Genomic DNA, 23,313 nt, shown 5'->3' with positions numbered 1-23,313 from the left:
CAGTAGTATCAGATAGCAGTAGCCTCAGTGAGGACATCTGTGCAGAGGTGTTAAAAGTTGAGTTGCTGAGATGTCTGAGCTGGAGCTGGCTGGCTCAAATGCCTGATCTTCTTCTCCTTGGCTTGCTTCTTTGACTCTCTGTGTCTAACCCTCCCAGGAAGGGCAGTTCGAATGGACTGATGGCTCATCGTATGACTACAGCTACTGGGATGGCAGCCAGCCAGATGATGGTGTCCACGCGGACCCAGAAGAAGAGGACTGCGTGCAGATATGGTACAGGCCTACCAGTGGTGGGTACCCCTGAGACCAAGGCTCTTGCAGGAGTGCCTGGGAGGCATCACAGGTGGGGAGGGCAGAGAAACGCCTTGGGGGAAGAGGAGCACCTGATGGCCTGAGACTGGCAAATTGTTCAGCACCTTGGAGACCAATTGAGGTCACCAGGGTGTTGGGGGCATGGCCATTCTCCACAGTGGATATGCTTTAAACAACATTAAATGGGGTTTGGTTGACACCTAGACTCCAAGTTGGATGAAAAGACATTATAAATAGAAGCATGGGGGGAAAAAAGACTTGCATAGAGAGTAGTCAGGGGGTGGTGCTTCCATGTCAGCTCACCAACACACCAAAGTGCAAGCCTCTCCCCCAGGCTTATGCTACTGAATATTAGAAGCAAGCCACACCTGGGGTGGCATGAAGGTGTACGTAGTGACAAGAGTATAGACCTGAATTCAAATTCTGGCCTCGTTGCTTTCTAGCTCTGTGTCCTTGCAGAGAATTACTTATCCTCTCTGAGATTGTTTCTTCTTCTATAAAATAGGCTTAATAATTTGTCCTACCGGGGCCGGGCGCGGTGGCTCAAGCCTGTAATCCCAGCACTTTGGGAGGCCGAGACGGGCGGATCACGAGGTCAGGAGATCGAGACCATCCTGGCTAACACAGTGAAACCCCGTCTCTACTAAAAAAAATACAAAAAAACTAGCCGGGCGAGGTGGCGGGCACCTGTAGCCCCAGCTACTCGGGAGGCTGAGGCAGGAGAATGGCGTAAACCCGGGAGGCGGAGCTTGCAGTGAGTTGAGATCCGGCCACGGCACTCCAGCCCGGGCGACACAGCGAGATTCCGTCTCGAAAAAAAAAATAATAATAATTTGTCCTACCTACAGGACTGCTGTGTAGATTAAAGGAGGCACAGTTGATATAGCACTGTGGCAAGAGCATGGACTTGGGGGCTGGCTGCCCTTGTGTGAACCCCCGCTCCACCCTTAATGTGTAGCCCAAAGAGAATGCCTTAACCTCTTGGTTCCTCAGATTCTTCGTCTTCAAAATGTGGCTAATGATACTTAACTCACAGGTTAATGTGAATAAAAAAAGAAGATAGTGTTCATAGAATAGCTGCCATGCTCAGTATTCAGTATTAGCAATCACCAGCATCATCATGAATCATCACTTTCACACCAATCTTAATAGAAACAATATTCCCATTTTGCTGATGAGGAAAATGAGGCTCAGAGAAGTTCAGCAACTTGTTCAAGGTCACACAGCAAGCTAAGTAGTAGAGCTGGGTTTCAAATCTAGATCTACAGAACTCCAGACCCAGACGCTTAATTGTTATTCCCTCTTTGCTCTTTTTTCTTTTCCTAATTAGGGGAGGGAGGTAGAGAACAGCTTATTTTCCTGGGAGCCCTCCTGGAGCCTGGTAGCCAGAGCTGGGCCAAGCCTCTGGCTGAAGTTCGTCCTCCCATCCAAGGTGACAAGCCAGGATCAGCTTTATGCAAGAGTAAGGCTGGACACCAGGCTTGTCAAGTATCAGCAAGAAAGGGCTGCCAGTGTAGACACGAGGCCTACTGGAGAGGGCTTTTACTTCAGAGGAGTGGTGGGATTACTTTTATCTTGGCGGATGGATTTTCACCCAGATTCTCTGCTTCTTTCCCTCACAGCTCTGAGATCATGGAATGATAATACCTGCAGCCGGAAGTTCCCCTTTGTCTGCAAAATCCCATCTCTGACCATTCATTGATCCTGTCTCGTCCTACTGGTGTGAGGGCAACTCCAGTATCACCTTGTAGCTGTACGCAGTGTAGAACTGACATTGAATACATGTAAAACAAACATGGGAGGTTAATCTCTTGGACAGAGATTTTAAACAAGCAGATCTTAATTATACAGGGTGGTCACTTGGCCAAGTGACGGGAAAGCCAGCTCAAATTGGCTTAATTAATTTTTTTAAGTTTTTTTTTTTTTAATTGACCCAAGTAACAAAAATCCAGGGGTTGTTCTGATTCCGAGCTGAATCTCACTGGCCTGGCTCAGGTCACATGCCCACCCTGAAGCAATCACTTTGGCATATGCTAAGTGACTAGCTCCTGCTTAGCTGCACATCTTTGGAAAAAATGGGGTGGGAGTCACATCATCAGAGGAGCTGGGAGTGGGGGAAAGTGGGAGGGGGTGTTGGTCAAAGGATACAAACTTTTGGAAACAAGATTAATAAGTTTGGGAGACTTACTGTACAGCGTGGTGACTATAGTTAATAATAATGTATTGTATTCCTGAAATTTGCTAAGAGACTTATTTTTTTTTTTTTTTTTTTTGAAACAGGGTCTCACTCAGTTGCCCAGGCTGAAGTGCAGTGATGCAATCACAGCTCACTGCAACCTCAACCTCCCGGGCTCAGGTGATCTTCCCACCTCCAGTCCCTGGAGTAGCTGGGACTACAGGGCGCTATAGGCGCGTGCCACCACATCTGGCTAACTTTTGTATTTTTTTTTAAATAGAGACGAGGTTTCATCATGTCGTCCAAGCTGGTTTCAAACTCCTGGGCACAAAGGATCCACCCACCTCTGCCTCCCAAAGTGTTGGGATTACAGGCATGAGCCACTGCGCCCAGCCAAGAATATATCTTAAATATTCCCACCACCACATGGGCTCAAAGATGAGGCTGGTTCTTCAAAGGAAAACAAAAATATTACCAAACTCATAAATTGCTGGTGGGAATGTAAAATAGTGAAGCCACTGCAGAAAAGTTTGTCAGTTCCTCAAAAAGTTAAACATAGAATTCCATCTGATCCAGCAATTCCACTCCTAGATCTAGACCTGAGAGAATTGGAAACAGCTATTTAAATATAAGTGGTCAGCCGGGCATAGTGGCTCATGCCTGTAATCCCAGCACTTTGGGAGGCTGAGGAGGGAGCATCACTTAAGCCCAGGAGTTGAAGACCAGCCTGGGCAGCATAGTAAGACCGCATCTCCATAAGAATATTTTTTTTTTAATTAGCCAAGCATGGTAAGGCACATCTGTAGTCCCAGCTGTTTGGGAGGCTAAGATGGGAGATCACTTGAGCCTAGCATATCCAGGCTGCAATGAACCATGATTGTGCAACTGCACTCCAGCCTGGGTGACAGAGCAAGACCCTGTCTCAAAAAACAAAAAACAAAAAATATGATCACAGCAGCATTGTTGATAAAAACAAAAAAAAAATGAAGACAACCCAAGTGTTTACCAACAGATGAATGACTAAACAAATGTGGTCTATTCATAGGGTAGAATATTATTCAAGCATGAAAAGGAGGGAAGTAACCATAGATACTACAACCTGAATGAACCTGAAAAACATCATGCTGCCAATCACAAAAGACCACATGTTGTATGATTGCATATATATGAAATATCCAGAATAGGCAAGTCTGTAGAGACGGAAAGTGGATTAGTGGTTGCCAGGGGATGTGCGGAGGGGGCATAGAAAGTGAGTGCTAATAGGTATGGGATTTCTTTGTGGGGTGACAAAAATTCTCTGCAATTAGACAGTGGTAATCATTGCACAATATTGTAAATGTACAAGAAGCCACTGAACTGTACATTTTTAAAATAATAGTTAAAATGATAAATTTTACATTATATGAATTATTTTATTTTATTTTTTGGAGACAGGGTCTCACTCTGTTGCCCCGTCTAGAGTGCAGTGATGCAATCACCTGTCACTGCAGCCTCGACCTCTCAACTCAAGTGATCCTCCTGCCTCAGCCTCCCAAGCAGCTGGGACTACAAGAGCACACCACCTCTCCCAACTAGGTTTTTGTATTTTTTTTTGTAGAGACAGGGCTTCCCCATGTTGCCCAAGCTGGTGTCAAACTCCTGAGCTCAAGTGATCTGCCTGCCTCAGCCTCCCAAAGTGCTAGGACTACAGGTGTGAGCCACTATGCCTGGCCCATTACATGAATTTTATCTCAATTTTTAAAAATGTTACCAGAAGAAAGAATGCATGCCAGGCAGGAAAAACAACAGATATTTATTAGCAGAAAGAACACTGAACAGAGAGGCAGGAGGCCTCAGTTCCACTTCCAATTCTGTGAGTCTTGTTTCTGCTTTGGTATGGACTGGGGTTGCGGAGAACCTAAAAATCTGGGCCCTCCAGGACCGAAAAGGAAGCACAGAGAGATTAAAATACACACACAAAACAAATCAGTTGGCATTTGGTAAATTGTGCGGCTTCTCAGATTTTTGCAGGAATATTCTTCTGAAAAGGATGTTAAAATGGGACTTTCCTATTGCTTCAGAATTGGTCCTGGGACCTACAGCTGAAAGCAACAGGTACTAATTACCTCTCATTCTGAAGAGAACAATGAACACATGAGACCATTCGACTACCCCCTAGAGCTTATGTAATGGTTTGCAGACCTGGCCTTACCATAATCAACCACATGAGTAGAGAAAGACAAACAGTGGGATCCTTGGCCTTGTGGGAAACACAGCGCCCACAGTGAAAAGGGTTTTTACCTTTTCTTCCTATGAAAGTAGGAGGGGTTGCTTTCTCTCCATCTATGGAGTCAAGTGAGCAGAGCTTTAAGAAATTGCTCATACAGATTGGGGTGCCTGTAAGAAAGATGCACTGGCTTCTCACTCCCCAGCAAAACGCAGGCTATGCTGTTAAAAATTCTGCCCTCCCCAGTACTACACTGGAGAGGAACTGGGTCAGAGACTTCTCAAGAATGCTTAATGCACACAGACATGGTGGCTCATGCCTGTAATCCCAATACTTTGGGAGGCCAACACAGGAGGATCACTTGAACCCAAGAGTATGAGATCATTCTAAGCAACATAGTGAGACCCCACCTCTAAACAGAAAATAAAAATTAGCCAGGTGTGATGGCATACACCTGTAGTCGGTCCTGGAGGGCCCAGATTTTTAGGTTCTCCGCAACCCCAGTCCATACCAAAGCAGAAACAAGGCTCACAGAATTGGAAGTGGAACTGAGGCCTCCTGCCTCTCTGTTCAGTGTTCTTTCAGCTACTCTAGAGGCTGAGGTGGGAGGATTGCTTTACCCCAGGAGGTCGAGGCTGTAGTGAGCTGTGATCATGCCACTGCATTCTATCCCGGGTGACAGAGTGAGATCCTATCTCATTTTTTTTTTTTTTTGAGACGGAGTCTCGCTCTGTCGCCCGGGCTGGAGTGCAGTGGCCGAATCTCAGCTCACTGCAAGCTCCGCCTCCTGGGTTCATGCCATTCTCCTGCCTCAGCCTCCCGAGTAACTGGGACTACAGGCGCCCGCCACCTCGCCCGGCTAGTTTTTTGTATTTTTTTTTTTTTTAGTAGAGACGGGGTTTCACCATGTTAGCCAGGATGGTCTCGATCTCCTGACCTCGTGATCCGCCCGTCTCGGGCTCCCAAAGTGCTGGGATTACAGGCTTGAGCCACCACGCCCGGCCCTCATTTTTTTTTTTTTAAAGGATGCTTTATGCATTTGTCCCTCAGAATTTAGCAGTGTAAGGAGGAAAACGTCCTCTGTCCTCTTATGTTCCTTTCTGGAGGCCTGTGAATCAAACTGTCAAAAGACAGATTAACAGAAGAAAAGGCATAAGAGTTGTATAGATGTTTTTACATGGAGAGGGACTTCATAGAAAAGAAGTGAAAACCTAAAGAGGTGGTTAGACTTGGGGGCTTATCTACCATTTTAACAAAGGGGGATAAGTCGTGGAGAAGTGACCAGACAAAGGGAAAGAGGGTTGGCTTTCTAGAGGCAGCAAATTGTGGGAAGGTGACTAGGAAATGGATGGTAGATTAAGATTGTTTAATAAGGTTTGTTATGTAGACTCAAGTGATCTCCAGGGTCATTCACCTCTTCCTGGTACAGGAGAGGGGACCACCTTTACAAATGGAAATTTATGTTACATTTACAAAGGGAAATTTATGCTCTGCTTTTAGGCAAATGTGGAGTCCTAATTAGGGAAAAGAAGTCAGGCTGGTAGGACCAAGGGAAAGCAAAAAGAGAAAGCTGATGAACTATAAGTCTGCCTTTCCTCATGGTCCAGGACGCAGCTTTCCTGCACAAAAAAGCTCACAATCTTCCTGCACCCAGCACTCACCAGACACCGGCAAGTTAGCTCACTGCAACCCTGGCATTATCAGTGCTGCACGTAGCACTCTTCAGCATAAGCACCATTCTATAACATCACCAGCAAGCCGCCCCTTCTCTGCTGTGCTGCCCGTTGCAACCTTGCAACATACTTTCATAGTTTCTCTAATAAATCTGCCTTTCTTTACCTACAATTGTCTTGGTAAATTCTTCTTACCTCTGCACCACTGGCCCCAGATAGTTGCCAATCACCTGTGACAGCAATAGGGGGAGGACAGAGAGCTCTTCTTTTGTTTGCCATTTATTTTTATTTTTTGTAGAGATGAAGTCTCACTATGTTGCCCAGGCTGTCATCAAACTTCCAGCCTCAAGGGATTCTCTCGCCTTGGCCTCACAGAGTGCTGGGATTACAGGTGCGAGCCACTGCACCTAGCCTGGCATTTCTTGATTGTCTTTAACTCAAAACAGTCCTGAGGCCAAAGTGGCGTATTTTGGGATATCATATTCTGATCCCTCTTAGGGGCATTCATGAACAGATTCTGATGCCTACTGAGACCTCAAGTTAGGAAGCTTCTTGTAATTTCCCAAAGCAGAGAGGGGGAAGAGGCAGTGGCAAGTGGGCCTGGAAAGAAAAGGATGGACACATGAGCCTGGATGGTTCAGGAAAGGACGTTAGTGGCTCTCCCTGGCTCCACGAGAAGAAGCAGAGAAGTTAGAGTTGCTGCTCTGTGCCTCAGCTGCCCTATCTGTAAAATGAAGACAGTAAGTACATACCTCATCAAGGTCAGAATTCAATGAAATAATATATGTGGAGGCTTTGAACAATGCCTGCACACAGAGCTATGGAAGTTAGGTATTATTCTTACTGTATTGGTTGGCAAGCGCTACAAAAGTGCCATAGAACAAGCCACCCCAAAACTCAGTGGCCGAAAACAACCATTGTTTATTATAACACATGCATCTCCGTGGGTCAGCTGGGATTTGGATGACCTATGCTGGGCTCTTCTGGGCAGCTCTGCGACTCATTGCAAATCTCAAGGAGAGCCAGGGTGCCTCTGCTTCACCATGTGTCAGGGGTGCCAATCTCGGTCTCGGGCTGGCATTACGAATTGCCTTAATTAGAAGGTTAACTGCCTTTGAAGTTCAGCAATCTGAGTTCTGAGCTTGTGTTGTGCTAGACCCCTAATGACTCCAACAGGGGTGGTACCATGTCCGAAAGGCCAAAGAAGAGACCCAGAGCCAGTGAAGGAAGCAGAGCTTTTATTGCGACTTACGTACAGGGTGGTCTAGAAGTGTCAAGCTGAACAGGAAAAACACTACCACCATCCTTGAAGGGGGATCTGGGTGGTGCATCTCCATGTTACCACATCCGGAATCAAAAAGACATGGATTCAGAGGCCACCACTGACACTTATCGTGTGAGCTCATGGAAGTGGTTTAACCTCTCTGAGTTTTGGTTTCCTCTGTAAAATGGAGACACAGTCCCTTCCAGCCCTGACTGATTTATCTGGCAGCTTTGGGACATGAGGAGCTCTGCATAGGTGACTTTTTCAGAAAACTAAAATGTATTCCTTGAGCATTACAAATACCTCTGTTTTTACGTTTTGGATGGAAATCTTTCTAAACCATGTTACGTATCTCCCTGCCTCCTTAAACAGAAGGTCTTCACGGAGATTCACCTTTTCTTGATTCAGGGTAATATGCGCTGCATCTGCGTCAGGCATTTTTGTCTTCTGTCATATCTGGGTGCCACTGTGCCAGTCTCTGACAGCCCACAGGACTCACAGCCTTTCCTAGATTGTGGCTTCTGGGACGCTGGGGGCAGGCAAGCTAGGCAACCAAGCCTGAGAACAAACCCAGACACAGAGAGAGAGAGAGGGACGAGGAGAGGGGAAGGAGGAGGAGGAGGGGAAGAAGGGAGAAGAAGGAGGAGGGGATGGCTGGAGGGGGAGGAGGAGTGGAGAGGAAGAGGAGAAGGGGGAAGAAGGGAGAGGAAGGAGGAGAAGGTGAGGGGAGGGGGAGGAGAAGGGGGAAGAAGGGAGAGGAAGGAGGAGAAGGTGAGGGGAGGGGGAGGAGAAGGGGGAAGAAGGGAGAGGAAGGAGGAGAAGGTGAGGGGAGGGGGAAGGAGAAGGGGAAGGAAGGAGGAAGGGTTGGGGGGAAGGGGGAAAAGGAGGAGGGGAAGGGGAGAGGGGAGGAGGGAAAGGAGAGAAGGGAGGAGGGGGAGAAGGGAGGGGAGGAGAGAGAAAATAGATGATAGGTGACAGATTAATAGTAAATGATAAATGATGGATGGATAAATGAAGATGATAGATATTGTTAGAGATAGGTGATAGGTAGATAATAGTCTATAGGATATGGTAGCAATGTATCTGTCTATATATCATATCTATATGATAGTCCTTGGATAGTCATATATGGCTAGATAATAGTCTCTCCCTTAGGGAAAATAGATGGATAGGCAGGTGATCATGACTATAAATATATGTCACCTATACAACCATTGTAAACAAAGCATAGGACCACATTGTGTGGATGCATCGAAGTATTTAACTATTCTTGTATTGTTAGCTATTTAGATTGCATCTAATTTTTCACTGTTACAAATAACACAGTGATAGGCATCTCTGTACACAAATTCAATTATATTCTCCGGGATATATTCCTAGAAGTGGCATTGGTAGTTCAAAATGTATGCACATTTTAAAACTAGAATTATTTTTTATTATAAAAATAATGCAGGTGGCATTTGGAGGTAATGAATATGTTTATCACCTTGATTGTGGTAATGGCATCATGGGTATATGGATGTGTCCAAACTCATCAAATTGTATATGCCCTCAACACTTGGTTTTTAAAATATACAATTATACCTCAATAAACCTGATTTTTAAAAATGCATGTGGACTACAAAAAAAGGGAGGGCTGTGTGTGTGTGTGTGTGTGTGTGTGTGTGTGTGTGTGTCTTCTACAATCCCACCAGCCAGAGACAACCACTACTGACCACAGTAGTGAATCGTTTTCCGGCCACGTATATTGTGGTGGTCATGAGAATGCACCATGCAGACCTCCTACTACCAGGGGCATGATTGACTGAGGGCCCCAGGTTTTGTGTTTGAAATTCATCACTTCATTTGCATTCCCAGATAATGACTGAGTGACATGGAGTAGTAAGGCAGAAATATTCCTGGGAGACACAAGATTCCTTTGGTGGTGAACTTGGCTGAAGGAGGCCCCAGTAGGCCTGCTGGACTTGCCTTAGACTGCAGGATGATCCAGGATGTCTCCACCCTCTCCCTCACAGGGCATCACACTTGCATCATAGTCTGACTATAATAGGGAACACTATGTCCTTTATGTTCATAAACTCCCACAGAATTACACTCTATATTTCTATAAATGCATGTGTCTGTAAATAGAGATTTAAAGGCCTGGAAAGATACACATGAAACTGATAGCAGAGAGGACTTCAGGGATTGGGGGAAATGGCCCCAAAGTAGAATTTTAGATTTGTCTGTAATGCTTGATTTTTTTTAACGATGATCATATATTCATGTATTACTTGTGCAGCTAAAAATACCGAGCTATTTTTAAAATGAAACATATTTCAATCCAATTCTCTCTTATAACCTTTAGGGCCAGGTTTGACTTGGCCACAAACCCAGGAGCAGCTGCAGTGGATTGGGACAAAACACGGACATGTCTAGCATAATTATTGCCAAAACGCTTTCAAGAAGCGATGCCAATGTACACCCTAATCTAGGCAAAGATGACAAAAATAATAACATTCATTGCCGGTTCTGGTTTTAATTGATGATTCTTTGGTTGTTACTGAAGATGAGCAATTTTTCCCATGGCATTTTGGCCATCTTCTGGACGTGGTAGGGAGAGGATGCCAATTTTTCCACGTGCTCCTGAGCTGGGAAATGCCCACCTCCCACAGCCTAGGGACCATTTAATTAATGCCTGCCCCACCCCCTCTAGAACCGAACAATAACCAGACGTTCAGTGAACTCCACCTCCACAGAAACCTATACTTTACCCCGCACCCACCGGAGTCATCACTATTTGCTTTACAACAGAAAGAATCCACCAGTCACATGGGCCTGTCAAAGCCAACCCTTCTGGGGTGCACTGGTCTGCATTAATAACACCATAGATCCGCAAGGGCGAGTCTCCAGCTGCGCTATAAGCGTGGATGCCAGGAAGAGATTGGGAGAAGCCCTGCAGGAGCCCTCAGAGACTCCATATACCCCACTCTCTTCCACGTAGGCCTTGGCAGCTTGATGTGAGCTGGTACCTCCTTGACAAGCCTTGCTGTGCCTCATCCACCACCAGTGTTATTAACTCATTACCTTTCATCCATGCGGGCCAGACCACTGCCAGCCCCGGCCATTGGCCCGCACCCTCACCCTCTATGGCTGTCTCACGAGGAAGGTGTTGCAAAAAAGGTTGCACTACAACCCAGTCCTGCTGGGAGAGTCCTTTCCTGCTCTGGGCTCCACTATAAGCTGACAACCCTTCGTGCTTCCTGGAAGATGTGCTGGAGCAGCATCCCTAGGTGTAGAATTTGCTGCCTCTAGCACCCAGAGAGGCCTGCCAGTCATTGTGCTTCTTTCTTTGCCAAAACCCTGTTTCTACAAAAAAACTAATAATAACAAAAATTAGCCAAGCATGGTGGTGTGGCTCTGTAGTCCCAGCTACTTGGAGACTGAGGTGCGAGGATATCTTGAGCCCTGGACAAGGGGGTGGAGGGTACAATGGGTTGTGATTGTGCCCATTGCACTCCAGCCTGGCTGACAAAGTGAGATCTTGTTGTCTCAAAAAAAAAAAAAAAGGAAGAAAGAAAGAAAAAAGAAAAAAAATCTGAAATACCAGTTCAAATGTCCGTAAATAAAGCCTTATTGGGTTACAAGTACACTTTAGCTGTATTCCAATAAGATTACAAGACATGATAATTTGTCTTTTACTTTGGAGTAGATGTACCAGCATTCTCCTGATTCTTAGACTCCTAAAAAAGTTTTTGGGTTTGTTACTTTCTTTTTAGTTGAGACAGGATCTCACTCTGGCACCCAGGCTGGAGTGCAGTGGCATTATCATAACTCATTGCAGCCTCGACTTCCTGGGCTCAAGCAGTCCTCCAACCTCAGTCTCCCAAGTAACTGGGACTATAGGCATGCACCACCACATCCAATTTTTTCTTTCTTTCTTGCCCTCTCTCTCTCTCTTTCCTTCCTTCCTCCCTCCCTCCTTTCTTTCTTTACTTTCCTTCTTTCCATCTTTCCTCCCTTCCTCCCTTCCTTTCTCCTTTTCTCTCTTTCTCTCTTTCTTTCTTTCTTTTTCTTGAGACAAGGTCTCTTGTGTTGCCCAGTCTAGTCTCGAACGCTCAGTCTCAAGTGATTCTCCTGCTTTGGCCTCTCAAAATCCTGTATGCCAGGATTACAGGCATAAGCCACCATATCCAGCCCTAAAAAAAAATGTTTTTTAGGAGTCTAAGAATCTTTTTGTTGTTGTTGTTGTTTTGAGACAGAGTCTCGCCCTTTCACCCAGGCTGGAGTGCAGTGGCACGATCTCAGCTCACTGCGACCTCCACCTCCCAGGTTCCAATGATTCTCCTGCCTCAGTCTCCCAAGTAGCTGGGATTACAGGTGACCACCACCACGCCTGGCTAATTTTTGTATCTTTTTTTTTTTAGTAGAGACAGGGTTTCACCATGTTGGCCAGGTTGGTCGCAAACTCCTGACCTCAAATTATTCGCTCGCCTTGGCCTCCCAAAGTGTTGGGATTATAGGCGTGAGCCACCAGGCCTGGTCCAGGAATCTATTAAATTTATTATAGTAAAAATAGAATGGTAGGAGAAAACTGGTAGGCACCAGAATTTCTCCTGAGGACAGAACTGCGTTTATTTAGGAAAACATCTTGATACTGCACTTGATGTGAGGAGAAGAGCCAAGGGAACAAAAGAGGCGGCCAAACTGCATATTCAAAAAGAACTGGAATTTGGGAGAGAAGTGAACGGAGAAGCTAGCTCACAAGGATTTCTGTGATGTGCATCCAAGTATAATTGTCAGAAGGTTAAAAAATAACTGTCATACAAATACATGGTGAACATGTATCAAAGACTTATTTAACCCATTAATGAAGGAACCAGCAGGAGGGTAAACTGGTTCAGAGAAAGGAAAACCAATGCACACGCTCCACACATTTACACACACACCCATGCACATACATTTAGTGGGACCAAGAAAGGTGGAATGAATGTCTGAGTTAAATATAAAACTAGTTAGTCATCTACAGAACAATAAAACCTTTAGGCTAATCCACCATCTGCCTTTGTATGGCCCATGAACTAAGAATTTTTTTAAACAGTTGACAAAAGAACAGTATTTTGCAGCACATGAAAATGATACGGTACCAGGTGTAGTGGCTATGACTGTAATCCCGGCACTTTGAGCCCAGGAGTTCAAGATCAGCCTGGGCAACATAGCAAAAACATGTCTCTACAGAAAAAAAAAAAAATTAGCCGAGCATGGTGGCATGGCCCTGGAGTTCCAGCTATTTGGAGGCTGAGCTGGAAGGATAGTTTGAGCCCTCTACAAGGAGGTAGGGGCTTCAGTGAGTTGTGATTGTACCACCGCACTCCGCCTGGGTGACAAAGTGAGACCTTGTTGTCAAAAAAAAGAAAAAGATAAAAAAGGAAAGAAAATAATATGAAATACCAGTTCCAATGTTCATAAATAAAGTCTTACTGGAATACAGCCACACTCATTCATTTATGTGTTTTCTGTGGTTGCTTTCACATTGTGATGGCAGAGTTGATGGCAACAGAGGTGATATGGCCCACAAAGCCAAAAATATATATTATCTGTCTCCTTACTCAAAAAGTTTGCTGGTCTCTGTTCTAGGATAATGACATGTCAATAATCTTTGAGGTTATTGTCTTCTCTACTGGACAGAAATTAGTTGCACCCCTACAGGACAAAACTCTTTTGCAACCTCAATTTTCTACAGCTTAACATCTAATGTTATAGAATCCGGGCGCTAATCAATAATAAAATCAACATGACATCCTCTACAGAATCAGAAAACCCTTAGGCAGACAGTTTTCTAATTTGATTTGGAAGTTACACAGCTATCTTTTTACTTTATTCCAAACTTTCAGATAATTAGTCTTCACACTTGAAACCAAAAGATCAGTAATACAGACTCCATGGTCTACAATTTGTGATCTAGAAGGCCACTTCCTCCACGGGACTTCTCTGAATTAAAGATCTGAAAGCCCTTTCAAGAAATTAGAATGTTCTCACTGAGCAGAGGACAATCAGGTCTGTTGAAAACCGGAGGGACCGCAGAAAGAAGGTGGCTTGAAGGTTGAAATGTGTGAGCCTAGATGCATGGTGCCACCCTCAACAGGCGGCTAGGGCCAATGGCTGACTGGTGTGGAGGTACAAGAGCTCTGTTCTTTTGCCTCAAATCACAATACACTCTGGGGTGCAGAAGGTGGAAGAGGTAACCGAGGACACTCGGGAGGCGTCTCCAGTGTCTGAAAATCGTCAGGTGGAGAAGGCGGAGGAGGTAGCCGAGGACACTCGGGAGGCGTCTCCAGTGTCTGAAAATCGTCAGGTGGAGAAGGCGGAGGAGGTAGCCGAGGACACTCGGGAGGCGTCTCCAGTGTCTGAAAATCGTCAGGTGGAGAAGGCGGAGGAGGTACCCGAGGACACTCGGGAGGCGTCTCCAGTGTCTGAAAATCGTCAGGTGGAGAAGGCGGAGGAGGTAGCCGAGGACACTCGGGAGGCGTCTCCAGTGTCTGAAAATCGTCAGGTGGAGAAGGCGGAGGAGGTAGCCGAGGACACTCGGGAGGCGTCTCCAGTGTCTGAAAATCGTCAGGTGGAGAAGGCGGAGGAGGTAGCCGAGGACACTCGGGAGGCGTCTCCAGTGTCTGAAAATCGTCAGGTGGAGAAGCGGAGGAGGTAGCCGAGGACACTCGGGAGGCGTCTCCAGTGTCTGAAAATCGTCAGGTGGAGAAGGCGGAGGAGGTAGCCGAGGACACTCGGGAGGCGTCTCCAGTGTCTGAAAATCGTCAGGTGGAGAAGGCGGAGGAGGTAGCCGAGGACACTCGGGAGGCGTCTCCAGTGTCTGAAAATCGTCAGGTGGAGAAGGCGGAGGAGGTAGCCGAGGACACTCGGGAGGCGTCTCCAGTGTCTGAAAATCGTCAGGTGGAGAAGGCGGAGGAGTAGCCGAGGACACTCGGGAGGCGTCTCCAGTGTCTGAAAATCGTCAGGTGGAGAAGGCGGAGGAGGTAGCCGAGGACACTCGGAGAGCGTCTCCAGTGTCTGAAAATCGTCAGGTGGAGAAGGCGGAGGAGGTAGCCGAGGACACTCGGGAGGCGTCTCCAGTGTCTGAAAATCGTCAGGTGGAGAAGGCGGAGGAGGTAGCCGAGGACACTCGGGAGGCGTCCGCAGTGTCTGAAAATCGTCAGGTGGAGAAGGCGGAGGAGGTAGCCGAGGACACTCGGGAGGCGTCTCCAGTGTCTGAAAATCGTCAGGTGGAGAAGGCGGAGGAGGTAGCCGAGGACACTCGGGAGGCGTCTCCAGTGTCTGAAAATCGTCAGGTGGAGAAGGCGGAGGAGGTAGCCGAGGACACTCGGGAGGCGTCTCCAGTGTCTGAAAATCGTCAGGTGGAGAAGGCGGAGGAGGTAGCCGAGGACACTCGGAGGCGTCTCCAGTGTCTGAAAATCGTCAGGTGGAGAAGGCGGAGGAGGTAGCCGAGGACACTCGGGAGGCGTCTCCAGTGTCTGAAAATCGTCAGGTGGAGAAGGCGGAGGAGGTAGCCGAGGACACTCGGGAGGCGTCTCCAGTGTCTGAAAATCGTCAGGTGGAGAAGGCGGAGGAGGTAGCCGAGGACACTCGGGAGGCGTCCGCAGTGTCTGAAAATCGTCAGGTGGAGAAGGCGGAGGAGGTAGCCGAGGACACTCGGGAGGCGTCCGCAGTGTCTGAAAATCGTCAGGTGGAGAAGGCGGAGGAGGGACCCGAGGACACTCGGGAGGCGTCCGCAGTGTCTGAAAATCGTCAGGTGGAGAAGGAGGAAGTGGTACCCGAGAACACTCGGGAGGCGTCCGCAGTGCTGAAAATCATCCGGTGGAGAATGCGGAAGAGGGACCCGAGGACACTCGGGTGGCGTCCGCAGTGTCTGAAAATCATCCGGTGGAGACGGCGGAAGAGGGACCCGAGGACACTCGGGAGGCGTCCGCAGGTCCAGAAAGTCATCCGGTGGAGAATGCGGAAGAGGGACCCGAGGACACTCGGGAGGCGTCCGCAGGTCCAGAAAGTCATCCGGTGGAGACGGCGGAAGAGGTACCCGGAGACACTCGGGAGGCGTCCGCAGGTCCAGAAAGTCAGCCGGTGGAGACGGCGGAAGAGGTACCCGGAGACACTCGGGAGGCGTCCGCAGGTCCAGAAAGTCAGCCGGTGGAGACGGCGGAAGAGGTACCCGAGACACTCGGGAGGCGTCCGCAGGTCCAGAAAGTCAGCCGGTGGAGACGGCGGAAGAGGTACCCGGAGACACTCGGGAGGCGTCCGCAGGTCCAGAAAGTCAGCCGGTGGAGACGGCGGAAGAGGTACCCGGAGACACTCGGGAGGCGTCCGCAGGTCCAGAAAGTCAGCCGGTGGAGACGGCGGAAGAGGTACCCGGAGACACTCGGGAGGCGTCCGCAGGTCCAGAAAGTCAGCCGGTGGAGACGGCGGAAGAGGTACCCGGAGACACTCGGGAGGCGTCCGCAGGTCCAGAAAGTCAGCCGGTGGAGACGGCGGAAGAGGTACCCGGAGACACTCGGGAGGCGTCCGCAGGTCCAGAAAGTCAGCCGGTGGAGACGGCGGAAGAGGTACCCGGAGACACTCGGGAGGCGTCCGCAGGTCCAGAAGTCAGCCGGTGGAGACGGCGGAAGAGGTACCCGGAGACACTCGGGAGGCGTCCGCAGGTCCAGAAAGTCCGCCGTGGAGACGGCGGAAGAGGTACCCGGAGACACTCGGGAGGCGTCCGCAGGTCCAGAAAGTCCGCCGGTGGAGACGGCGGAAGAGGTACCCGGAGACACTCGGGAGGCGTCCGCAGGTCCAGAAAGTCCGCCGGTGGAGACGGCGGAAGAGGTACCCGGAGACACTCGGGAGGCGTCCGCAGGTCCAGAAAGTCCGCCGGTGGAGACGGCGGAAGAGGTACCCGGAGACACTCGGGAGGCGTCCGCAGGTCCAGAAAGTCCGCCGGTGAGACGGCGGAACGAGGTACCCGAGACACTCGGGAGGCGTCCGCAGGTCCAGAAAGTCCGCCGGTGGAGACGGCGGAAGAGGTACCCGGAGACACTCGGGAGGCGTCCGCAGGTCCAGAAAGTCCGCCGGTGGAGACGGCGGAAGAGGTACCCGGAGACACTCGGGAGGCGTCCGCAGGTCCAGAAAGTCCGCCGGTGGAGACGGCGGAAGAGGTACCCGGAGACACTCGGGAGGCGTCCGCAGGTCCAGAAAGTCCGCCGGTGGAGACGGCGGAAGAGGTACCCGGAGACACTCGGGAGGCGTCCGCAGGTCCAGAAAGTCCGCCGGTGGAGACGGCGGAAGAGGTACCCGGAGACACTCGGGAGGCGTCCGCAGGTCCAGAAAGTCCGCCGGTGGAGACGGCGGAAGAGGTACCCGAGACACTCGGGAGGCGTCCGCAGGTCCAGAAAGTCCGCCGGTGGAGACGGCGGAAGAGGTACCGGAGACACTCGGGAGGCGTCCGCAGGTCCAGAAAGTCCGCCGGTGGAGACGGCGGAAGAGGTACCCGGAGACACTCGGGAGGCGTCCGCAGGTCCAGAAGTCCGCCGGTGGAGACGGCGGAAGAGGTACCCGGAGACACTCGGAGGCGTCCGCAGGTCCAGAAAGTCCGCCGTGGAGACGGCGGAAGAGGTACCCGGAGACACTCGGGAGGCGTCCGCAGGTCCAGAAAGTCCGCCGGTGGAGACGGCGGAAGAGGTACCCGGAGACACTCGGGAGGCGTCCGCAGGTCCAGAAAGTCGCCGGTGGAGACGGCGGAAGAGGTACCCGGAGACACTCGGGAGGCGTCCGCAGGTCCAGAAAGTCAGCCGGTGGAGACGGCGGAAGAGGTACCCGGAGACACTCGGGAGGCGTCCGCAGGTCCAGAAAGTCAGCCGGTGGAGACGGCGGAAGAGGTACCCGGAGACACTCGGGAGGCGTCCGCAGGTCCAGAAAGTCAGCCGGTGGAGACGGCGGAAGAGGTACCCGGAGACACTCGGGAGGCGTCCGCAGGTCCAGAAAGTCAGCCGGTGGAGACGGCGGAAGAGGTACCCGGAGACACTCGGGAGGCGTCCGCAGGTCCAGAAAGTCATCCGTGGAGACGGCGGAAGAGGTACCCGGAGACACTCGGGAGGCGTCCGCAGGTCCAGAAAGTCAGCCGGTGGAGACGGCGGAAGAGGTACCCGGAGACACTCGGGAGGCGTCCGCAGGTCCAGAAAGTCAGCCGGTGGAGACGGCGGAAGAGGTACCCGGAGACACTCGGGAGGCGTCCGCAGGTCCAGAAAGTCAGCCGGTGGAGACGGCGAAGAGGTACCCGGAGACACTCGGGAGGCGTCCGCAGGTCCAGAAAGTCAGCCGGTGGAGACGGCGGAAGAGGTACCCGGAGACACTCGGGAGGCGTCCGCAGGTCCAGAAAGTCAGCCGTGGAGACGGCGGAAGAGGTACCCGAGACACTCGGGAGGCGTCCGCAGGTCCAGAAAGTCAGCCGGTGGAGACGGCGGAAGAGGTACCCGAGACACTCGGGAGGCGTCCGCAGGTCCAGAAAGTCAGCCGGTGGAGACGGCGGAAGAGGTACCCGGAGACACTCGGGAGGCGTCCGCAGGTCCAGAAGTCATCCGGTGGAGACGGCGGAAGAGGTACCCGGAGACACTCGGGAGGCGTCCGCAGGTCCAGAAAGTCATCCGGTGGAGACGGCGGAAGAGGTACCCGGAGACACTCGGGAGGCGTCCGCAGGTCCAGAAAGTCATCCGGTGGAGACGGCGGAAGAGGTACCCGGAGACACTCGGGAGGCGTCCGCAGGTCCAGAAAGTCATCCGGTGGAGACGGCGGAAGAGGTACCCGGAGACACTCGGGAGGCGTCCGCAGGTCCAGAAAGTCATCCGGTGGAGATGGCGGAAGAGGTACCGGAAGACACTCGGGAGGCGTCTGCAGTGTCAGATAGTCATCAGCTGGAGAATGTGGAGGAGGTACCAGAAGACACTCCTGAGGCGTCTGCAGCCTCAGAGAGTCATCAGCTGGAGGAAATGCTTGAGGTCCCAGGGGACAGTCAACTGCAGGGGTCCGTGGTCTCAGAAAATCATCAGTTGTAGAAGGTTCTTGAGGTCCTAGGGGACACTTGAGTTGAGAAATAGTCGGAGATCCCAGAAAACTTTTAGCTGATGGAAGTGGTTGAGCTCCCAGATGATCCTGAGATGGAGGAGGCAGGTGGTGCGCCATCCATTGTCTTAAAGGTTCAGCCATGAGGTAGGGCGGGTAGTAGGCCAATCCTGAGGAATGACGATGCTTCCCTGCAACCATACTGACCTGTAGGGCAGAAGGAGGAAATGTCTTCACATATATTCATTTGATGGACAAAATTACCACCACCAACACAGGCTGCACCTACTGTTGCTGGTGAGAGTTTTTTGCACCTTTCCACCCTCCAGGTTTCAAAATAGCATTATCAGCGTTATAATATCACTCTTCCACTGAGTACTGCCGACAGCTGGGGAATAAAGAAGAGTCACTGGGACACACTGTTGTCTCCACATGCCACTGTGTCTGTCTGCAAATGTAGGCAGGCTGGGGTCCTGCCCCAGGGAAGACAGAGTCATAACAGAGTCATAAAGCAGCATGTTTGAGACACAGGAGTGTCTATGTCTATCCTCATTCCTCCCTCACAGCCGTCACCAGAGCATTTTCCTTGCACCAGGTCAACAGACAGTAAGAGAAGCATGAAAAGCCCATTGTCCGCACATGTTGCAGTTTCTTTTTGGAGAATGTTTTCCAGGCCTTTTATGTTCTGTCTCTGATTCTCAGAACTCTGCAAGCTCAGTGTGACCACCCTGCTCAAAATCTAAGAAAACAGAGGTTTGCAGAGGAAGGAGAAAATGTGCCCAGGGTCACAAAGCTTGCAAGAGGCCGAGTGGAAGTTGATTTCAGCTCTCCCTTCAGGACCCTCTCATTTCCCCTCTGTTTCCCTTCTTGACAAAGGATCTTCTTCACTCTGGAGGTGCCACCCATGAGAACAAAGAGTTCTGGGGAGACGTGGATTCCTGAAGAGCTGCAGGGGACCTGGGAGAGGGTTTTCTGACAGAACAATCCTACATCAAGAAGTCAGTTAGGCATGGCTGTCATATTTCTTTTCACTCCCAGGTAATACCAAATTGTAAGTGCATGATGATATAAAGAATACTTTTGTCCATGGAAAAATGAGGTGGGAATTCTAAACAAAGCAAGTTTTAAGAATGTGTTTGACTTCAAGTGTACAAGTCCCATCATGTGTCATCATAGGACTCGGCAGCTGTTGAAGGTACAGAGGCCACACAAGAAGCAGCTTAGCTGAGCATCATTTAAGGCCTTCATTTGGAATGGTCCCTTGCTAATAAGTTACATTCACGCTTCACTAACTCCCACTCGGGGCCTATTTGCTATTACAAATATGGAACTTCTGACACTGAGAATATTAGATCAGCGGCACCACGGGGTGGGCATGAAGGTGTTTTTGCACCACACAGTTACCAAGAGGGATGGGACTACGATGGACTATGGAATTGGCCTTGTCAAAGAGTATTCAAAATTGCACAAGGCACAAATTAATGTTGGATTAATGAGTTTTCACTATCTTCTGGGAATACAGCAGATATTTCAAATGTTAATCTCCTACCTTAGAGCAGAAAACAAACAAAATCACAGCAAAGGAAGGAAAACCCCACATATTTCAGAAATGAGACCTCACAACATCTTGAGTAAAGAGGGTCAGTGGGAGTTCACTGCACCATGAGACCTACAGTAGTGGAGGTCAGTGGCACCTCCTCGTGTTGGTTCTGGAAACAGAACAGTAAAAGCCCTTCAGCCGTCGGCCCCTGAGCATTTATGGATTCTGGAGGTGCCACCAACGATGATCAGCTGGGAACGGAGAAGCCTGAAAGCTCATGGGGAAGATTTTGCTTCTGAAAAAGTCGAGACAGAAAAGGCACCACAGAACCCACAGAGCAGAGGCCAGGCCAGGAGAGGGCGTTGTAGGAAAAGACCAAAGTGTCCTGACGTAGGAAGAGTGAAAACCACCCCAGCATTTACCTTTGTCTTCTCTGTGTTTCCAGCTGGGACGCAGTGGCTGCTCCTCATGGGAACCGAATGAGGTCCTGAAGATGCTAAGGGCCAGAGAAGGGAATGGGGCCAAATCTGGCTTGCATGTTCTGTGCAGAGTAAGAAACCCTCCACACCCTCCACTGCCATCTCACTCTCTGCCACACAGGTCCCTTAGCACAGGCGCAGGGTTTCTTGACCACATGCCTCAGAGGAATCTGGAGCCCTCGGGGCCCTCATCCTTGAGGAAGACACCACAGAGCCCTGGTCCAGGGCTATTCTTAACTCTCAACAGGCTGTGAACAGGTCGGGCTCTAACCAGCTGGAAATGAGCTCTAAATCAGTACACATCAGAGGAACTCACTCATCATGTCAGCACAGACTCAAAATTAGAACAGGAACAGCCATGTTTGGAAGAAGATCAGTAAACCCTGGATAGCAACAACACTGCTCCTCTTCTTCAAGCCGCAGGGGCATTTAAAATTCTGTGGATTCATCGTTAATCTAACTTTCATACCTGGCCAGGTATTACCAATACTTATGAACAGAAATGGACATAAAAAGATGAACAGTCATGAGAAAAGGGAAGAGCTACAGAAATTAACTGGAAAGTTTTAGGGTTCCACTTCAAATGTTAGAGGAGTAAGATTACATAGAAATTTAACTTACTAATGGAGTTATATAGTTGACAATAAACAACTTAAACAAACAAAAAGAATGAAGGAAGTTCCAAAAAGTGTAAATAAATACTTCTTCTTTTTTTTTTTTGAGACGGAGTCTCGCTCTGTCGTCCAGGCTGGAGTGCAGTGGTACGATCTTAGCTTACTACAAGTCTGCCTCCCGGGTTCATGCCATTCTCCTGCCTCAGCCTCCCAAGTAGCTGGGACTACAGGCGCCCGCCACCACACCCACCTAATTTGTTTTGTATTTTTAGTAGAGACGGGGTTTCACCATGTTAGCCAGGATGGTCTTGATCTCCTGACCTTGTGATCCGCCCGCCTCGGGCTCCCAAAATGCTGGGATTACAGGCATGAGCCACCGCGCCCAGCCTGCTTCTTTTTTTTTTTTTTTTTTTTTTTTTGAGACGGAGTCTCGCTCTGCCGCCCAGGCTGGAGTGCAGTGGCCGGGTCTCAGCTCACTGCAAGCTCCGCCTCCTGGGTTTACGCCATTCTCCTGCCTCAGCCTCCCAAGCAGCTGGGACTACAGGCGCCCGCCATGTCGCCCGGCTAGTTTTTTGTATTTTTTAGTAGAGACGGGGTTTCACCATGTTAGCCAGGATGGTCTCGATCTCCTGACCTCGTGATCCGCCCGTCTCGGCCTCCCAAAGTGCTGGGATTACAGGCTTGAGCCACCGCGCCCGGCCGCCTGCTTCTTTTCTTAAAGCAGATCTCATGCTACAGTATTGATCCATGAAGACATGGCCAGAAAATCTATGCTCTCATCCCCACCTGTGGCTCCCATTCGAAAGTGCTATTGTTGTTTTCTCAAAGGAAAGAAAGAGAAAGCCTCCACACTGGTCAGGTGGGAAAGGAGCTGCCCATTTGCCTTCTAGGCTCCTCTCCTCAGTGAAAAGTAACCAAGACATCAGGGTGCGGCCATGTCCACAGTCGGGGGAGCGGCCTGAGCTGCACCATTCACAGGGGACCAGCCAAGAGCCATTCAGCCAGGGCACCTGAGCTAAACAGGGTCCCACCACCTAGCAGGACAACTGTTCTCTTTGTAAGTGCTTGGAATCGTTTCCAGGAAACATAACAATGACCCCACCCGAGCCCTCACCCCCAAAAGGAGAAGCAGGGTGTGTGGATTGTGTAGCAGAAATGAAGCAGCTGCCTTCACAGCGAGCTCCTACCTCTCCAGAAAGGGTTCTTTAGGCCTGGTCGTTCCTGGACTGACTTCTCACTCATGTGTTTCTCTGGCATTCTCTGCTTTTCCCTCATTTCACACCTACAAGACAGAGGAAGAATTGACTTGAAGAATTAAAACACCAAGTTCTTTTTTTTTTTTTTTTTTTTTTTTGAGACGGAGTCTTGCTCTGCCACCCAGGCTGGAGTGCAGTGGCCGGATCCTAGCTCACTGCAAGCTCCGCCTCCCGGGTTTATGCCATTCTCCTGCCTCAGCCTCCCGAGTAGCTGGGACTACAGGCGCCCGCCTCGTCGCCCGGCTAGTTTTTTGTATTTTTAAGTAGAGACAGGGTTTCACCGTATTAGCCAGGATGGTCTCGATCTCCTGACCTCGTGATCCGCCCGTCTCGGCCTCCCAAAGTGCTGGGATTACAGGCTTGAGCCACCGCGCCCGGCCAAAACACCAAGTTCTTTACTAGACATTCAAAGCTTTATCTTAAAACCAACACATCCTTTAAAATGTCCATCACAATGACCTACCTGTGCTGCTTGTAAGCCTTCCTCTCGGCCATCTCCCACTGCAAGGTTTGAGCAAAGAGCTGTGGGGAGAAAAATACATCCACGTTCTGACCTGGCAGACTATGTCCAAAAGCAAGGAAAACAAACAAACTTACCTGGTTGTCAAGAGCCTTCCTTGCAGAAGGGGCCATCTGAAAAAGCCAACACATGAGAAATTGAATGTTGAGAGAATCTAAGGGCCATGGCATCATCTGCATCAGCACTAAACA

The 23,313-nt window shown here is 49.7% G+C and overlaps 3 protein-coding genes across 3 annotated transcripts in view; 1 reads left to right on the top strand and 2 right to left on the bottom strand.

The window, feature by feature from the left end:
- CLEC19A (C-type lectin domain containing 19A) overlaps window positions 1-23,313 on the top strand; it is a 52,124-nt gene that overhangs the window by 22,105 nt on the left and 6,706 nt on the right. Inside the window, exons 4-5 of the mRNA XM_033235604.1 lie at window positions 158-290; window positions 1,935-2,034. Coding sequence (XP_033091495.1) covers window positions 158-290; window positions 1,935-2,014 — 213 coding nt within the window. The 3' untranslated portion in view covers window positions 2,015-2,034. The remainder of the gene's footprint in view (window positions 1-157; window positions 291-1,934; window positions 2,035-23,313) is intronic.
- Window positions 15,270-16,262, bottom strand: LOC117097418 (nuclear pore complex-interacting protein family member B3-like; the record flags this gene model as incomplete). Its single annotated transcript, XM_033235263.1, has 1 exon — window positions 15,270-16,262. A coding segment is annotated over one exon (852 nt), but the record flags the coding sequence as incomplete, so codon positions are not given.
- LOC117097417 (nuclear pore complex-interacting protein family member B13-like) overlaps window positions 16,263-23,313 on the bottom strand; it is an 8,000-nt gene continuing 949 nt past the window's right edge. Inside the window, 6 exon segments of the mRNA XM_033235262.1 lie at window positions 16,263-17,717; window positions 17,720-17,940; window positions 18,128-18,920; window positions 20,676-20,749; window positions 22,534-22,628; window positions 23,066-23,306. Coding sequence (XP_033091153.1) covers window positions 16,263-17,717; window positions 17,720-17,940; window positions 18,128-18,920; window positions 20,676-20,749; window positions 22,534-22,628; window positions 23,066-23,306 — 2,879 coding nt within the window.

The sequence above is a fragment of the Trachypithecus francoisi genome, unplaced genomic scaffold (assembly GCF_009764315.1).
Source record: "Trachypithecus francoisi isolate TF-2019V2 unplaced genomic scaffold, Tfra_2.0 Lachesis_group15, whole genome shotgun sequence".
Classification (NCBI taxonomy): domain Eukaryota; kingdom Metazoa; phylum Chordata; class Mammalia; order Primates; family Cercopithecidae; genus Trachypithecus; species Trachypithecus francoisi.
Note: the sequence above shows the minus strand (reverse complement) of the source record. Positions and strands in the feature narration are given on the sequence as shown.